The following is an 18,527-nucleotide window of genomic DNA, read 5'->3' as shown; positions in this document are numbered from 1 at the left end:
GATTTTGAAAACTTTTTTGTTCCTTTGTCTTTACTAGCGACTTGGAGGCTAAATGCTCTTGGAACTGCTAGTACCATCCCATATGGGTTTCCAGGCAACTATGGGAAAAGGATGCATATATTATACATTCTGCATTATGCATCAATTATTTAATCAAAAGTTCAAAAGGGCTTGATTTAGCATATTCCCTGCAGACAAATCCTTCATAAAGATTTTAGGCTGTAAGTGTTCACTCACAGCACAATATCTTGAAAATGGTTTCAGATTTTCTTCTCTTAACTGTAAAAGTTTGTTAATGTGCTTGACAGATCCTAATACCTGTCATATAAGCTGTTATATTTAACATGTTCCACAGGACTGATTGCAGTTCATCCTTCCTTCGATGCTGGCACAAAGTGGACTGTTATTACGTGAGGGATTGCAGTGTCTCTGATCCCTGATTATTTGCTTTTAAAGGCTGCCATCGCAATTCCAGCTCATACATGATTAGCATAAGAACTGTCAGTGGACATTTGGAATTCATTTCAGTGTCAAAAAGAGTGATCCAAACAAGGCTGCGTATCTTAAATTCTCAGCTCTTTGCCTGCTCCCAGATTGATTTTTCAGCCACACCCATTATTCCAAGTAGCTCCTGTTAAGAACTGAGTTGCAGAAAGTTGTCAGCTCATGTTACTTTGTCCCTTGCAGAGGAAGATGTCTGGATTGGCATCCTTTGAGTCAGAAGCTGGCAGACACATAAATAGACCACATCCTCAGTACACCTACAGGCTGCCCTCCACGACACCAGTGACTCAGCCCCAGTTCTATGCAGACAGCTTTGTAATTGGATCACAGCTGAAAATCTTTTCTGACTGACTTCCTGAACTCTGATACAGCTGCCATTCACTGCATTATCTCTGATGGCTGTTCTGATACAGGTTTGAGATTGAGACTGGGCAGTCTGTTCAGTTTACCAGCTGCTGTCTCTGAACATCTGTTCCTGGTGTCAGGCATTAGTTGCCTTCGACCCAGGATGCTTTGGTTTAGAAATCCAAAACCAGAAAATGCATCCTATTTCACTTTGGTCCTCCTAAGGAAAATTCACAACGAAAGAAAATAAACAATTATTAACTTAGTACTGTTCTAGACATCCTGAAAATTGCAAAATGCACATACATGCAGACATGCAATCTCATGAAAACAAATGGGTATCTTGATGATAATAGAATTGCTGTATTGTCTGGGAGCTGCTTCTGCTTCATGTGAGAGCTTTTACTTCTTTTGCCCTCTTGTGTTTTTCCTTCAAACTGTAGCTATATTTTTAAATCTCCTCCATCATCATTTCTTTGCCCCTTCTTCAGCATCACCTCATTACCTGTAGCATGCATTTTATCTCTGACTTCTCTGTGACTCTGATGCTCTTAACTGCTCTTTCTGCTACTTCCCTCTTGGCTGCAAGAAGCCTGTCTTCAGGCGCTTCCTCTCTTACACTTGAGACTGTCCTACCCACATGGGTATTTTGCTGGACTCTCCCAGTGTCATGCAAGTACCTCCATAAGGTGCTAGAATGCATTAAGCAGTGTGACTTCATGCCTGTCACATGTTGGTCATTCTCTCAGTTTTTATCATTTGACATCATATTTATCCAGGAAAGGGGAAATAAACAAAATAGAAGTTTTCCTTGGAGCAGATATCAGTAAATTGGGTGATTGCAGTACTTTGTTCCTAGGGAGATCCGGACCATCATTTCAAACCTACTCTGCCTCTATTCTGAACTCAGAGCAGAAGGAGGAGCTATATGTGAATGCCATCCATACCTGAGAGCAGTGTACAATTTTGAAGCCCTTGCAGAAAACTGTTTTTCTGAGAAGATAAGCTCCAGCATTTTGTCCATGTCCTGTAGTATTGCATTAAAAGTGTCCTTTTCCACAGCATCTGCTGAGTTGGATTTTGTTGAGGGTTCGTGGTTGGTTGGTTTGTTGCTGTTTTTTGGCTTTGATGCTGTCACATAGCTCTGAATAATGGCCAGGCACTATGCAACTTTCCTAACCAGTTGTCTCCTCTGCAGTCTTTTCCTAGATGATCTGATGCATCTCCTATACTTCTTCATTCCCTTTCAGACTCCATCTCCAGTACCATTTGGAAATATAACTGCTGTGGAGTCATCAGGCATGCTGGCTGTTTGTGGTGAATGTGGGCTTCTTTAGGGTGAAGAGAGCAAGTACTGTAAAGAAAGGAAGTCAGAATGTAGGCCTTGATCTTGTTTTTTACTGTAATTCACTGCTTCTGAAATTCCCAAAGTTTTTTTTTTTCCCTTCTAAAACCATGTTCAGCTGAGGGAGCTGGGCTTGTTCAGCCTGGAGAAAAGAAAGCTGCAGGGTGACCTCATTGCAGCTTTTCAGTACCTAAAGGGAGCCTACAGAGGGAAGGGGAATCAACTCTTTGAAAGGGTTGATAACTGCAAGACGACGGGAAATGGTTTTAAGTTAAGGGAGGGGAGATTTACGCTGGATGTCAGGGGGAAGTTCTTTACAGAGAGAGTGGTGAGGTGCTGGAACAGGCTGCCCAGAGAGGCTGTGGATGCCCCGTCCCTGGAGGTGTTCAAGGCCAGATTGGTTGTGGCCCTGGGCAGCCTGGTCTGGTATTACATGGGGAGGTTGGTGGCCCTTCATGTGTTGGGGGTGTTGGAGATTCGTGATCCTTGAGGTCCCTTCCAACCCGGGCCATTCTGTGATTCATTTGTATTCAGAGTTGCACCGAAGGGCAATTTGTGTACCTGTAATAATAAAGGTCAACTTCATAATGCCTAGAATATTCAAAGAGAAGCTTGAGTTTAACTGTTACCTATTTTTCCATACCAGCTGTACCTACTATCATTTTCTGTTAGTCTTAGTGGAAGATTTCATACAGCATATATGCGGCGTGCCAGGACAAATTATGAGAACAGAAGATGTTGGCCATAAAAATAATTTCCCACCTTTAAAAGTGTGAAGAGACTGCATAATATAATGTCCTCAGTGTGTGCTGCTCTCACTATGATTATGGGATGCTACACAATGAACGTTCAGCTTCCCGTCATTGACTTGTTTGTGATGTACAATAGCTTTGCAGAGACGGTTTTGTTTGTGCTGAATTAAGCCACTGTGAGGCCAAATTCAAGCTGAGTTATACCTGTGATATTGTTGTTGGCTGTAACAGGCTTGTAGCAGGGGAGCTGCCAGGAGTCTCACCCATCACTGTGTCAAGTGTGGCTAATTCCAGCAGAAGTTCTAGGGATACTCAGCCTTTACAAATTGAAAGTCTGCTGAATCCACTGACTTTACTGTCATGAGGAAAAGAGTGAATCAGTCTCTTAGTGAAGAGGATGAACTCGGTTTCCAATAAAGTAGTAAAGTAGTAAGGAGAAGTAAATGCTAGTATCATAGTATGTCTCTTGTAAAGGTGCTGATCTTCCACAGGTTTAGTTTTCCCTGTTTCATTCATGCCCATTTTACCTTTAAACTCTTTATTTTGTCTTGAATCTGTAGGATATCTTGAAGGATTGCTTGTGTAAAGGATGACAGCTAAGTGGCCATGTACATTGAGGCTCTTACTCCATCTAGGGGCCCTGAAAACATCATTAGAGAGTTTCTGTCACACAAAGAAGGGATATAGATGTGTGGTGCTTCATCTAAATCCTGATTATCTGTCATTTTACATTCTATGTTTTTGCTTCCTTTCTCATTATTTCTGATTGTTAAGCAATGTTTATGTTAACTGGAGCTTTTCTCCTTTTCCTGGCTTAATCTTCAAGTATCTCTCCTTAAGAAATGTGATGGTTTAGTGCATGGTACCACAAATCACTGAAGTAGGAGCCACTGTAATTGCCACCTGGTTCTGGAGTTATGGTTTCTGAATGATTCAGCCAGAGACTGGGGTGCTGGCTCTTGGAGAAGGCATTGCTTGGGGTATGGCAGGAGAGCAAATGTGCAAAGATTATGTGAACACAGATAGGATTTGGTCGAAAGTTCTGTATAGTTTGCATGAATTAGACATTGTCTCATCAAAAGAATTCAACATAAAGAAAAGGATCTTCAGGATACCAGGATCCGTCTCAGAGCTGATTGTAACTCAGATCCCAAAAGACTTCTTAGGCAAATCAATCATCCTGTTTTCAAATGTAATAGATGTTTAAATGTGAAAGTTTGAACCTGTGGCAGTAATGAGCACTTTCATTACCAATCTCAGCAAGGGATTAAATCAGGTTGGAGTTTGAACTGTCCCTATGACTTTAGCCATAAGATGTTTTTTTTCACTTACGTCCCATGCTACAGGAACATCCAACTTTATCTCAAGGCTCTTGCTATTAACAGCTGAGGTTGATATTGGGATTTTGTCCTCATAAATTAAGGGCACCTACAACTCTCTGGATTGGTCTTAACTCCTGACAACAGAAGAGAGGGACGTTTATCATCTCTTTTTTGTGTGTCACTTCTGTTCTGGGGGGTGAAAAATACAGTTCTGAAATGAGCAAGTTTACTCAAGGATTAAGATGAATTTAAATATTTCTCTAGTTATTTGATGAAAATTTTGTAGGCCAAATTCACTGCATGTTACATAAGAAATAAATTAATATAGAAAGGATCAGCTTAACAATATGCTTATATGTAAAATACTACTTTGATATTCAGGGAGATGTGCAGTTCCTCATTCGTTAGCATTCTGCACCTTGTGTTGTTGTTTACAGTCTTGCCAACCCTAAATGATTAAAAAAAAAATTAGGAACAAAAAAAATGGTGAGAGTCAAACTCTGAAAAGCAGAAGATGAGCCGAGGAGAGCTTTGTCTTCAAGCAGTTTTGAGTGTATAAGTGCTCATTCTTTTTCTCTGACCTTCGTGGTATGACTGAACTTTAAAGGTTGCCAACGTAATGTCAACTTTTTTCCATGGCCATGAGGGAGGAAAGGGTTATAAAGACCTGTTAAGCTGAATATCTACTTGCCATCACAAGCTTCCAGTGTCAGGGATTTTAAGGAAAGCAGCAGTTACTGTAAGAGCAGGGCTAACACTTTGTATCATTAGAGCTGGTAACACATATTAATTCAAGATTAGTGGAAATGTAAGTAACTCAGCTTTTCAGCTTTTGCATTTGCTTTACACTTACTGTTTGCAGGTAACGTGGCTAGAGGTCTCTTGTGGTATGGAGAGGTTCTGAGGGGTAGAGGGCAGCTGGGAGCAGCGGTACCAAAGAAAAGAAAAAAGTGGACATATTTAGGAGAAAAAGATGCGGTATTAGTCAGAGTTGGCACTTGAAGAAACATATTTCCAGAGGAGATTTTATTACCGTAAAAAGGACACCCAACATGAAGATTATTCTGCCCTTTTTTTTACCTCTTAGCATTATTTGCCTATCAAATGTGATAGCCTTTATAGTTTGTTCACACTGTTGAATCTCCAAGCACATATTCAGCTAAATTCATGGACAAGGCAGTTTTCTGGGGACAGCAGTGGGAATACACAACCTTTGATTTGTGTTAGTTTGGTTGATGTCGTGCCAATACAGAGTTAAAATTTAATGGCCAACGTGTGCTGCATTTACTAAAATGCACCCAGTAGTGCCATCCTGTGGTCAAGGCTATGTTGAACAGAAGGCTTGTGCACTCTGTTCTGCCTTTTCTTTAAAAGCTATTTTGGCTTGGATTATTGCACAGAAGCTGAGTTGTGCCAGGCTGTCAAATTATAGCTTTCTTCTCAGACACTCAGTCATTTCTGAACTTCCAGTATAATCTCATAAATAGGAGTGCTGGACCATGTCTTTTTCCTGGAAACACTTTTTTTGAAAGTTTCCATAATTCATTTTCTGTCACCGGTTAGGTATAACAGAGATGGTGTTTTGCAAATCAGCTGCAGGTACGGTATCACCCACGCTGGAGGTTGTTTTACCTCCTTTTGGGAGTGCAGAAACATCTTCCTAAAATATTTTTATTGCAGTATATTACAGAAGAATTATATCTAATTAAAATTTTGATGCTGTAGTTTTGCTGATGAAATACAAACTCAGATGTAAGACAAATTGCCCTTGTTTTAAGAGAAATGAGAAAGCTGTTCTGTATCATCCATATTTACTGACCAAGTTTTGTTACCTCATATCCCCATTTGAAGGAAATACTTAGTCACGTTCGGGCCTGACTACACAGTGCCTCAAATGAGGCATTTCTTACTAGAATGGTGTTAGGGAGAGATATTAAAAAATAAGGGAGATGAATAATCTAAGGGTACCATTGTCATTTTGGGCAGAATTTACAAAGTTTCTGGATATGGAATATAGATGTCAGCATGTCTGCTGTTGACACGCTGGTCTTTGACTTATGAATGTGTTCAAGGTTTAAAACAGGTAAGTGATATATAATGTGTGGATTTAAGCTACGTGACTTCTAGTAACAGAGCAGTGTTTTAACTGAATGTTCTCTCCTGTTTGTCACAAAAACGTTAAGGAGCTTAGAGTTATGTTTTTTCTTATTTTAATTTATGTATGTCATACTTTATTCAGCATTTCGAATAAATGATTTTCAAGAGTGTTTAAAAAAAGGAACCCCTTTCCCAGCAGCTGGCTGAAAAGCAGTGGCAGCCGTTTCCCCAGCCCAGCACTGTGGGATGCATTGCCCCCTGCTCTCCCTTACAGGATCGACTGTCATTAGCGGTGCCTGCTGGGGAGACTGTTGGCCTCTTCAGCCACCCACACAGAGCCCTTCTGTCAGTACAGGTGAGATAGAATAGGCAGGAAGAGACAGCAGGGGGGAGAAGGAGCTTTTATTGTAAATGTAATTAACATAGACAATAATTTTACTGGAGATGTCCATGTGATCTTACACATTGGAGGCTTTGTCGGTTGCCATATTAAGGATAAAAAGACCACATTTCAGCATATTGTTATCCTAGCAGTTCTTCCTCATGAATAGCACTTGGCCAAGTTGACGGGCACGTCCAACAGGCCACATTTGTTTAATGTGCTGAGTGATCAGAATCTCAAAAGGCTTTAAAATAACTCACTTTTCACTCTGGGCAGAACAGTAGGTGAGGATACAAGAATGCAAGCCTAGAATTTGGACTGGAGAACGTTTAAAACTTTTCCCCTGAAATCCATCACCTCAGCTCTATACATTTTATCCTACAGATTTCCAGGCATCCAGCAGCCAGCTTTGGCAGCAGTTCAGGAATACTGCCTATGCATGCATTCTGTCCCGTCATCCTGGTCATTAATGAAGGTGTTCCACAGCTTTGGCCTCAGTATTATGCCTCAGGGTATGCCATTAGTGACTGGCCTCCAGCTGGACTTGGTGCTGCTGTTAACAAGATTTTCAGCCTGGCATTTCAGATAGTTTTCAGTGTAGCTCACTTTCTACTTGTCCAGTCTGTAGCTATTTTTTTCAGTGAGGAAATTATAGAAAATTGTGTCAGTAGCCTTTCTAGAGCCTTAATAAAGAATATCTACTGCTCTGTCTTGTCCAGGGAGGCAGTCATTTCATTGTGGAAAGCAGACAGGTTGGTCAAGCATGACTTCTCCTTCATAACTCCATGCTGACTGCTCCCAGTTGTTTTCTTGTCCTTAACGTGCTTGGAAATAACTTCAGGAGGATTTGCTCCATTCCCCGTTCTGTGGACTGAGATGAAGTTTTAGATCGCTGGATCTTTTTGCTTGTTTTTAAAGAGATTAACACCAACTTTCTCGCAGCTCTCAAGAACCTTGCCCTGTTGCCACAACCTTTGAAAGGTAATTGAGTGGCCTTGCTGTGACATCACCTGGCTCCCTCAGCACTTGTGGGTGCATCGCATATAAGGTACCATGGACTTGTGAGTGTCCAGTCTGTCTAAATGTCCTCTAACCAGCTCCAAAACACCTCAACCAAGATTGTCTTCCTCTTCTTGACTATCCCACTTATCACAGGGATCTGCATCTTCCTGAAGATGAAACTTGGCAGTGAAGACTGGATAGGAAGGCTTCAAGTAGCTCAGCCTTCCCTATGTTTTTTGTCACTGGGTGCCATAGCCTACTAAGCCTACTTAGCCTACTAAGCTTGTCCTGCTGTTGAAAGCCTTTATTGTTACCCTTCACATCCCTTGCCAAATTCAGCTTGAGTTGGGGCAGTTTTTGAGAATTTGATTTCTACAAAGAAATACAGAAACGTTGTCTCTGGTTGCTCTAGATTATCAGTACCTCAGTGTACCATCCTCTTACAACCTTTCTTACTATTATATGGGAATACACATATTTCAAAAAAACTAAAGCATTTGGGGATCAGAATAGCATGTCTGTAAATATTCTGAATGTTTTGTTACTAGCTTAGGACATGCCATGCCTGTTGGATTAGCTGCCCAGTGGGTGCCCAGCTGTGCTGGAAGTCACTGTGCTGGATAAACTGTGTTTGGAAGCAGAAGCAGATGAGGGAGGTAGAAGCAAAGCATAGAAGACATTTCCAGGAGCAGGTTCAGATATTTGGGTAGTGAGCGTAGCCTGGGTGTGCCAGGCTATGGAGGGTGGCATCTGTTGCCAGACATACCCAGCCAAAGGGTGGAATACCTCATTTTGAGCCAAACAGACCTAACACCCTGTTACATTTTCTTTTTCATGTAATTTGGCACCAGAAAATGTGAAGCCATCATAGTTGGCACTTTGGTCTGCATAGCGGTAGGACAAACATTAAGGCTTTTACTGAGCATGCTGCAGCTGCTTGGTATGAGGGGCAGCTTGGCCACAAACAGGTGTTCTGTAGTGAGAAAATACGTTGTTCAGTGCTCCATTACCCTCCTGGCAGCAGAAAAGAGGAGTCAAGCAGGAAAGAGTGAGTGACTTCCCAGGGCTTCACAACAGTGATGATGACAAATGGCTGCACACCCTCATTGGTGATGGGTTCATGGATTCTAATCTGAAAGAGAAGAATCATCTAACATTTTATAATATCCGGGAGATTGCTAGACAAGGAAGCATAGGTCTTTCACTTCTAATGAAATCCACATTGAATACCTGCAATACATTCAAGTGCCATTGATTTCAAATTACAATGCTGGTATGTTTAAACTCAGGCACATCTGTAAGAACTGTGCTGAACTAAAATTGTAATAAAATGTATCCTTAGATTTTTGAAAAGATTTAAGTTAATACTGCTTTAAAAGTTGTTCTTATATTCACCAACAAACACTGTCAAGGTGGAATTCTGTGGTAACTGTCAGTTGGGCATATTTACCTTAGATGTAATTAGGCCTACTGTAAGTTAAGCAAATTTGAATTGATTATTAAAGCCATAATTTAGTTGCTTCCCGTGTTTGATTAAACACAGTCTTCTCTTCCATGTTCATTTAATAATAAATGGAAAAATAACATTGTAGAGTCCATGGTGTATGTGGAGTACAAAAAATACTGTAGAAAAGATTTGGTTTTTTGCAAAGTAAATTGGTTTAATCTTAAGAAGGCTTAAGCACACAAACTCTTCCTCTGTTTTGTTTTTTTTTTTTATTGTTGCTTTTTCCACTTAGAAGATAACTTCCACTACACTTTTCTTTTTATGCTTGCTTCAGGCAACGGCATTTCTTGGCAGCTGATGTTTGAAGTAATCTGCCTCCTTTGAGATTAGTGATATATCCAAGATTATCTCACAGCTTCTGTATCTCATGGTAACTATAAATAAACTGCATGATAGGAGGACGACTTCATTTCTCACCTTATAAATAAATTTTAATTTCTTTGCTTTAAGCTGAGTAAAAAAGGATAGTCCATCTCTTATCTCACACTTTGTCTATACTGTAATCTACCAAACAGAAAGCTACTATTTAAGAATAGCCATTAAAATAAAAGTGCATTGATTTCCTCCTAATGTAGAAGCTAAAGAACTCTTGGGAGAGAAAAGGAAGATCAAAATTGGTAAAACTGTCATATGCATTTATAGTAAGCAACATAATTTTGTCCAAACTTCTCTCCAATGGTATCAAGTATACCTCCTTCAAAGATCAACTTCCTGACAGAGTTGTAGAATGGTGGAATTCTGCCCTGTGGCTTCTAATTCCTATTTTTCATAGTATCAAATCAGTAAAAAGCAATAGGAAAGGATGTTCTGAACACAAATGAAGGGAGAATGGCAGGATGTAAATCCTCAGGAATGTATAAAAGCTTTTTGGATAGAGGAAAATGCAAAACACTTTTCAGACTGAGACGGTGGTCTTCCATCCACATTTAAATGCTGCAGAGAGAGACCAATTCATTTACAATGTACTGGCAATAGTCTCTTTCTCCAAATGCTGTTTTACCAGGTGAAGTAGTTTCACTGAAGAAAATAACATTTGTTATTTGGAGTGTATTTCCATACGTTAATCTTAATTCTCTGTGATTTGGGTTGTGCCTCCTCCAAGAATGCATTTGTTACTAATGATTGTTGTGTAAAATAAGTGAGTGGCAGCCGTCTGTAGTGCTGTTCATCTGCCTTGTGCGCTCTGTAGTTGTGTTGTGCTTACGTGGCAGGGGTGGGTAGCTGTGAGAAGAGTCCCATGTTAGATCAGAGAGAGCTCTAGCCTTCTCCGAAAGGATCCTGCCATGTCCAGATCTGAGCTTGTGCCTCTGAGAGAGCAGATTTAAGAGAGGGAAAAACACTGCAGCAGCAGCTGGGAGAGGAGTGATAAAATGTGAGAGAAAAGCCCTGCAGGCACCAAGGTCAGTGCAGAAGTCCCCTGCAGGCCGTGGGTACCCCATGGAGTTGATCTCCACGTGCAGCCTTGGAGGAGATCACTGTGTGGTGGATGAGGCCTGAAGGAGGCACAGCCTGCAGAGAGCCTCTGCAGGAGCAGCCCTGGGTTCGGGTTGCAGCCTATGGAGAGGAGCTCATGATGGGCAGGAGGGCTGGGGGAGCTGCTGCCCATGGGAAGCCATGTTGGAGCAACTCCTAAAGGGTGGGCGCTGTGGAATGAACCTGGGTTGGAGCGGTGCTTGGAGAGCTGCAGCCTGTGGGAAGCCTAGACAGGATCAATTTGGGAAGGACAGCATCCCATGAGGCAGACTCCACTCTGGGGCAGGGGAAGGGAGAGACCATGAAGGAGTAGCAGACTGAGCTCAGCTCCCATTCCCTGCACTGCTTAGGAGAAGAAAGTGAATGAGGGGAAGGTGCTTTTAGTTTGCTTTTAGTTCTCACTGCTGTTGTCTGTTAGCAATAGGCAACAAATTACATTAATCTCCCTATGCTGACTATTTTGCCCATAACTGTAATAGTTGAGCAATCTCCCTGTCCTTATCTCAGCCCTTTTTCTTATTTTCTCCTATTCCTTTGAAGAAAGGCAGTGGGAGTTCAGCTGCCCATCAGATGAACCCATCACAGCAGTTTGCAATTGACGTTTCGCTAGGCTGTATATCTTTGAATCACTTTAACTCCACACAGATGCTAGACATGAGCAGCTTTTGCTCCTGATGTGTAGTGGTAGTCTGGTGACTCTGTAAAAACAATTAGCAGATATCTGTCTGAGAAAGGGCATTTTTCTCATGTTGAAGGTATAAAAGTATAAGTGCACAAGGCAGCAACAGCTGCCACAGTAGCCATTACAGAATCTGAGACAAACCTACAGTTTAACTTTGTTGAAGGAATTGGGGCAGATTTTTCGAGAGAAAATGTTGGGTAGTATTTGTAAGCTGGTTACACTGAAAACTTCCTGTCACCACAGTACTTAGAAATCAGATTCAGGTTTTATTGCACTACATGTTTTACGACGTAAGGAGAAATGCCTTCTTCAGTGAGATTAAGACAATCTGAGGGATGGGCAAATGAATACTTGGGCATAGCGGAATGATGGAGAGGATGAAAAGTAAAATGGGAAGGAAACAAGCTTATGCGAAGTTTGCAAGGTTATCATTCTGGTTTTGCATTGAAAAAGGTGTGACGCTACAGATACTTTATTAGCTGCAGTTTGAAACTGACGTAAGTTTCTAATAGTACTGATAGACAGAGTGGAGCTTATAAAGGCCAATGTTTGCCTCTGCTTTTTCCCACCCTAGGCAGGCAACATGGTATAATACTTAAGCTTGCTTACTGCCTAAGTACATTTTTGAAAAATAGGGTTCTGAGTGATCAGTACCACCCAGATGCAGAGTCAGGGAATGCAGAGGAGGTGGCTATGGTAAGATCTGATAACTTTTTATGGAGATTAAATTATTTATTATTTGTATTTTCTGTAAGACCTAATTATTATAGGCCACATAGTGGTCAGAACAAAAAAGGCATCTTTCCTTACTACTTAAAGAACAAGGTGTGGGATTCATCTCAGTTAACCTTGCCAGCCTTGAGGTCACATCTCAGGTATGCTTGTTGTCGTATGCTTTCTAGTCAGTAAAGAAATAGAAAAGCACCTTCAAAGCATCGTTCACCTCATCTGTCTCTAATAGCTGATTTTAGATGCCTTTCAGTTTACCAATTTTTGAGGAATTAAGCTTAGGTGGGTGAGTTCCAAACTCTTGCCCATAACAACCAACTTGAGTAAAAGCTGGGGAAGTCCTCATAACAACAATTTAGCAAACTCTATTTGTAATTTTGAGCTAGAGATTTAAAGAGATGTTTTCAAAATTAGCAGATGCTAAAAAGTTTGGATCTTATCCGTCTTTCCTTTCTTCCTGCAGGAAGAAGCTTCTGTAAAATAAATTTAAAATTCATGAGTAAAATGAAAAATAAAATGGTGCAATAGGATTGTTGATTATTTGGCTTCAAGTGGAACCAAGGCGTTTCTGGGGGGAAAAAAAAAAGAAAAAAAAAAAGCCAAGTAAAATTATTTATAATATCAAATACACAGCAGTTCTGTGAGACTAATACTTTATGGTAGGTGGGGGACGGTTGCTGCTATGCAGTTTCCACTAAATCATTTTCTTAGATGTGTGCCCTACCTTTGTAGCATACGAATGAACATCAGGACAGCCTGTGAGGCTTTCAGGTTAGAGGTAATGCTAAAAACAATATTTTTCACTTGAATGTGTTAGCGTGCTGATATTAGTCTCACCTCTGCTAGCCTCTGGATATTTCCCTTCTGAAAACCATCATCAAAATTAACTCTGGATATGACTGTGTTATGAGAAATGTAGTATCAGTGCGAAAAGAAGAAATGCTGCAGGGGCAGAAGTGAACCGAATATGCATGTGGGCAGGACAAGGCTTGTTGCTGTCTTCATTTCTCTGCACTGATCAGGTGCAGAGCTGCTTGAGGAGTACCCCAAGCAGCTCCAATGACATGATTTGTTGTCCTTTATATTCCCTTCTTCCACCATCACACTGTGGGGTTTTTTTCACTTATGCTCATCTCCTCTCAGATGAGCAGCCTTTCCCTGCTTGTCCCTTTCTTACTGGCCGCAATGCTGCTGATTTTACATCCTTATTCCATATTTATGTCTAGATTGCCCTAGTAGTTTCGCCTTGGTCAGCAGTGCTGTTCAGCTGGTAACCCTGTTCATGCTTTTTCTGGGTTTGCTATCTTGCTAGTGTAGCCTCAAGTCAAGGTTAGCCATCTGCGTGGGTATTTCTCCCTTTCTCCTATTCATTATGCCTTGTCATTGCTGACACTGCCACCTCTCAGTGTAGCTGCAGCCCAGGTTTGACAGTTTGCACACAAACCCCAGCACCCCAAAACTACTGGTGGAAGCACCTTCTTCATCTCTTTTGTCTGTTACCAGAGGCCAATCTCATGGCATGCAGCAGCTGGACCCTGGTGGAAATTTCTCAGTCAGCCTTTGCTTTCTGCCTACCATTTCCCTCATAGTAAGGCCACAGACTAAGTGCAACAGGGCCAGCCTCTTGCTGCGTCTTCCAGCGTATTGCTCTGTGTTTGTTTCTTTGCTACCTTATGCTGGTGACCCAGATTGGGAAATTCATTAACTTCTCTCCTGGACCAGACAGTGGCATGATTTTTGGTGATGACTTCTGTCCCCTGTCTAATCTGTTTTCTGAGCTATGTAGAGAAGCTTCCTAGCACGTTGTTATGTACAGCCTGTCAGCTGTACATGTACAGCCTGTACAACCTGTACAGCCTAGGATTGTTCATCTCCTGTTTACTGAGATTACCTCAGTGGCAACTTGGCAGTGAAAACTGGGAATGTGAAAAATGGGAATGGCTGCATTAACAGGATCTGAGTCTTACACTGGATTTATTTTGGGGAATGTGCTCTTCTGAGAGATAGATAGGACAAGTTCAGAGAGGCTGTGTTCACCCCCCTGCCTTCATTCAGGATGGCTCTCTGAAGACAATTTCCTGACAAGGTCAAGCAGACAAGGTGGGCTGTAGAAGCTTCCTTTTAGTATAAAGGCCAAGTAAGCAGTTAGTGTAACAATGGAACTACATCTTGCAATTTTTCCCAATTATTTGCTAGGGAGCAGCAAGAAGGGGAAGAGTACCTTGTGTAATGCCTGAGTAGTTGCTGCTGCTGTTGCCACTTGCCTGTATGCTCTGTGTTCCTCCTTGGGCTTGCAGCTTACATATGCAGTAGCAGGGCAATAGAGATGATATTTTTTTTCTCCTGAGGTAGAAGTAAAAAAAAACAATAATGGGCAAAATTCTAGACTAAGTAAACAGAGTCAGTGTAGTTTCATTTATCTAACTAGTGTTGGCTTACATTTCTCTGCCATCAGACCGTCATGCCACATTGCAGTCTGAGAGCTGCCTGCAAAGCAACTGAAAATATAATGATGAGGATTAGAACTCATTTCTATCTGCCATAAAATGCATCTTCATCCAGATACAGGTAGCTCTCAATATGAAGACATATCACTATGCTAACTAATAAGAACTGTACAGTAGTTCCTCTGGTAAAAAGAAAGAATTTGCACCCTGAATCTCATGATTTATCTCTTATTGAAATTTTTAGGAAAGAAGGTAATACTTAAGATTAAAAAAAAAAGATGATTTATTTTAGTTGTGTTTAAACTAAATCTAACTTTTGAATGACTGTGTTTCTTTTTGATTTTTGGTCCACCGCTTCAAGAATTGCCAATTTGCAGCAAGCCAATCACACAGTCACTGTAACGCTGCTATGCAAACAAGAGCTCTGTTTGGATACAATATGAGGGATGAGCAGAGATTGTCCTTTCAGCTGTCCTTGCAGGCAAAACCAGCCCCTGTGAAATTCAGCCTAGATCAGGAGATCAAGAGAGAGATTTAACAAATCATTTGGAAAATATATTTAGAAGACCAAAATGTGACTTAGGGATCACTCATTACATGTTCTTTATTTATATGTAGTTTGTCTGCCCTGACTCAATTACAACTCTGTTTCTGTAAAATATTTTGCTTTCCGTTCAAATTGCTGAAAAGCATTTTCAAAATGTCAGTGTGTGTTAAGCACTTAGTATTCATAGGCTCTTCTGAAAAGCCCATATGCTATGCAAATTAATATCTAAGAGTAATTTCTGAATGGGTATCCATAGAGACACGGTTCAGAAAAACTATTAGCGTGCGTTTTCCTTCCAGTGGTTTCAGTGAAATACAGATTTTTGCTTGAACACTTCATACAACGAGGAGTGATTTCCTGAGCTGAAGTTGTACTCGTTGCAGATAGTGGTAACAGTATATGGTTTGTTTATTAATGGATTTGATTTTTATTTGCTCTTCCCTCCACTAAGTTGAATTCTCGGAGATGGAACATGCATACATTCATTTAATGTTTCCTGAAGCACCTCCTGCGTGATGGTTCAGGAACGTGTCCCCCTGACTGTTTGTGTGTTGTCCCCTAGTGCACCTGGTGGACATTTGGAACGTGATAGAAGCCTTACGGGAAAATGCCCTCAACAACCTGGATCCCAGCATCGAACTGAACGTGGCTCGCCTGGAAGCTGTGATTTCAACTATTTTCTACCAGCTCAACAAACGGATGCCGACGACCCACCAGATCAATGTGGAGCAGTCCATCAGCTTACTGCTCAACTTCTTGCTGGCAGCCTTTGATCCGTAAGTCTGCTTTCATACCCCCACGGGCTTCCCTGCTTCCCTGACTGGTGAAAGGGTTTCGCTTGCTCTGAAAATATCTCTGGAAAACAATCCCACAAGCTATATTCTGACCCAAATAATGAGCGTGTGAATAGTGCTCGCTAGGGAGAAAACCTAAAATTAAGGGCCTCTCCTTTCTGTTGAGCCAAATTCAGCACAAGCGTGTTTCCATCCAGTTTCTCCAATTTGTTCATATCAAAGAGGAATTATCTACAGAAACAAATTCACATTCACTTCTAATTTATGTTGTTATTTATTGACGACCAGTCTCTGACACCACTGCAATGACTGTGCGGCAGTGACAGGGGTTAATAGCTCATTATTTGGAAAGAGCTCCATTTACTGCAAGTTCTTGCAGCTGTAAGCATTTTTTTTTCTGGCTCTTCCCAGTGCAGTATGATTTTGAGACCATGACAGAAATAGAATAATGACCAGGAGGTGAAACTGAAATTCGTGTTGTTTATTACTGCATGGACCCATACTGCAAAAAGGACAGGTTCAAGGTAGAGTGAGCTGCTTGCTGTAGCAAGTGTACCTTGTGTACGTATTAGTTATTACGTATTAGTTACTGAATGAGTAGACATCAGCCTGCATTGCTGTGTTCAAAATCCTCAGCCCCACGTTACTGGAGAACAGCTGTTAAGTCTGCATATTGCCTATTGCCTCTTTATGGCAGTTCACCAGCTGCAAACATTGGCCGTGCTGCCCTTCTCCCCTCCCTCTTTCCACCCTCTCCCTCCATGGTCCCAGTGCTGGGTATCGGGGCTGGGTTTTGTGCACCTTTTGGAGGCAGCCCAGCCAGGCGGCTCAGTCACCATGGCAACGGGGAGAAAAAGTACTTGTTCCACATGACAGGGCTGCACCCAGCCTCCCCTCCGGTCCCTCTGAGGGAAAAACAAGAAGTCAATCAGTTGTAGAACTGTAGCCTTCAGGAATATTTTTTCCTTCTCAACAGCAGTAAGGCAGGGAACAAGCATTTTAATGTATGCCATTGAGGCTGTGACAAGAGCACAAAAGGACAAGGAAAATGGCCGGATGCACACATCGGTGCACGCCACACGCAAACTGCTCCCCAGCTGACAAGCAGCAGCCCAAGGACCATGAGAGCAGGAACTGTGATAACGTGCTTGTTTTGTAGCTCACCACGGTGGGGGGTGGAGTTGTCAGCTGGATGTCAAGGCCAGTCATAGCAAAATGGAGGATAGGGTTTAACTCCTCTGTACAGAAACAGAATGTGAGAGCAGGGTTTGGCTTCCGCTGAGCACAGCTTCCTACATGCTGTGTAATGACCTGGTTTGGGCTCCCAGAGGACCTGAGGAGGCTGTAGGCATCTCATCGTCCTCATGCTGCTGCCTTCAGGCAGGATACACAGGGTGCATTTCCTATGGCAGAGACAGACAGAGCATCCTGAAGAAAATGCTCTTTGCCTTAGAACCTGAGGTGAGGACTGGCTGCACATAACCCTGTGCTGAATGCACCAAGCATTGTGTGTGTGGTTCATCTAATCACAAGGTTCAGGCACAGTCTGTGAGACCTAAGTTCAGGCTTCACAGACATCTGTGTCATCTAGATGTCTCTTTAATATGATGGATGTTTGCCCACCTATTGCAAATATAGACATGAAAGTCAAACGTCTGATTCTCAAAACTGGTGTCAAAATCCTTTAGCATGACTCAGATGATTGATGCTTTGTTTTGAGTGTTTGTTTAGCAACCGCTTGCGGTGCAGATTTCCCTGATTCTGATGTGAGTAGCTCCTGCTCAGTAGAGGAGCTGTCTGCGTTCCTAACTGCACTGATACGTGTTCATACATTGCATAAAGGGAGCTGTGAGGCTCTGGATGAAGTCTTTTTCTCCAATTCCTTCCTCTCTTATGGAGAAACCGGACAGTTAAACTAAATTGCCTGGAGTCTTGTCTGATGGGAAAAAAAATAGTCACTCCTAAAATAGTCCTGTTGTCTTTGACCTGAGTTCACTCCTGTTTTGTAGCCATGTTTTCAAGAAACGGCTGGCCTTTCCAAAATGCCTAATCCAAATTGTGAGGGATGTGTTTATTAATGAATAAGATCACATTTGATTCTATGTACACAGGCAGCAACAACAAACCCAAACCATAAAAAAAGCACTCTGCTTTCTAAGGCTAAGACAACATAGCTCTTTCAGTATAAATGAGAAGTGATCACAGAGTGTTTTGGTGTCTGTGGCTATGCAGAACAAAGGCTGCTCCTGCTGTTCCAAGGGTAGTTTCAGAAGAGATTGCTCAGTTGCTCACGTTCTATTTGAAATGCGAAGGAAAGGAGTGGAGAAGTGGAGTCCATCACTTAGTGTATAAGAAAGGACCACAAGGGACAAGTCAATATGTGATTTAAAATCCAATATACCTCTAATTTATTCAACTCTGGTCAATATATACTGTCCCACATGACCATGCTGGCAGCCTGCTAGCAACAAGTTGAAGATCATCCAAGCATTATACATTGCTCCTTTTAATTATAGCCCACTTAAAATCTGGCAGGATTCTCTGCTCTTGTGCAAGGAGCATTCCACTTAATTTGCCCCTAGCATATGAAAGTTGCTTG

The 18,527-nt window shown here is 41.7% G+C and overlaps 1 protein-coding gene across 30 annotated transcripts in view; it reads left to right on the top strand.

The window, feature by feature from the left end:
• Window positions 1-18,527, top strand: part of DTNA (dystrobrevin alpha) — a 210,664-nt gene that overhangs the window by 127,124 nt on the left and 65,013 nt on the right. For 29 of the 30 annotated variants that reach the window (XM_048939440.1, XM_048939434.1, XM_048939441.1 and 26 more), the window contains one exon: window positions 15,697-15,910. The exons of the other annotated variant lie outside the window; for it this stretch is intronic. In XM_048939440.1, coding sequence (XP_048795397.1) covers window positions 15,697-15,910 — 214 coding nt within the window. The remainder of the gene's footprint in view (window positions 1-15,696; window positions 15,911-18,527) is intronic. 30 annotated transcript variants of the gene reach the window in all.

The sequence above is a fragment of the Lagopus muta genome, chromosome 3 (assembly GCF_023343835.1).
Source record: "Lagopus muta isolate bLagMut1 chromosome 3, bLagMut1 primary, whole genome shotgun sequence".
In the NCBI taxonomy this organism is placed as follows: Eukaryota; Metazoa; Chordata; class Aves; order Galliformes; family Phasianidae; genus Lagopus; species Lagopus muta.
The sequence above is the reverse complement of the archived record's forward strand: the minus strand, read 5'-3'. Positions and strand labels throughout refer to the sequence as shown.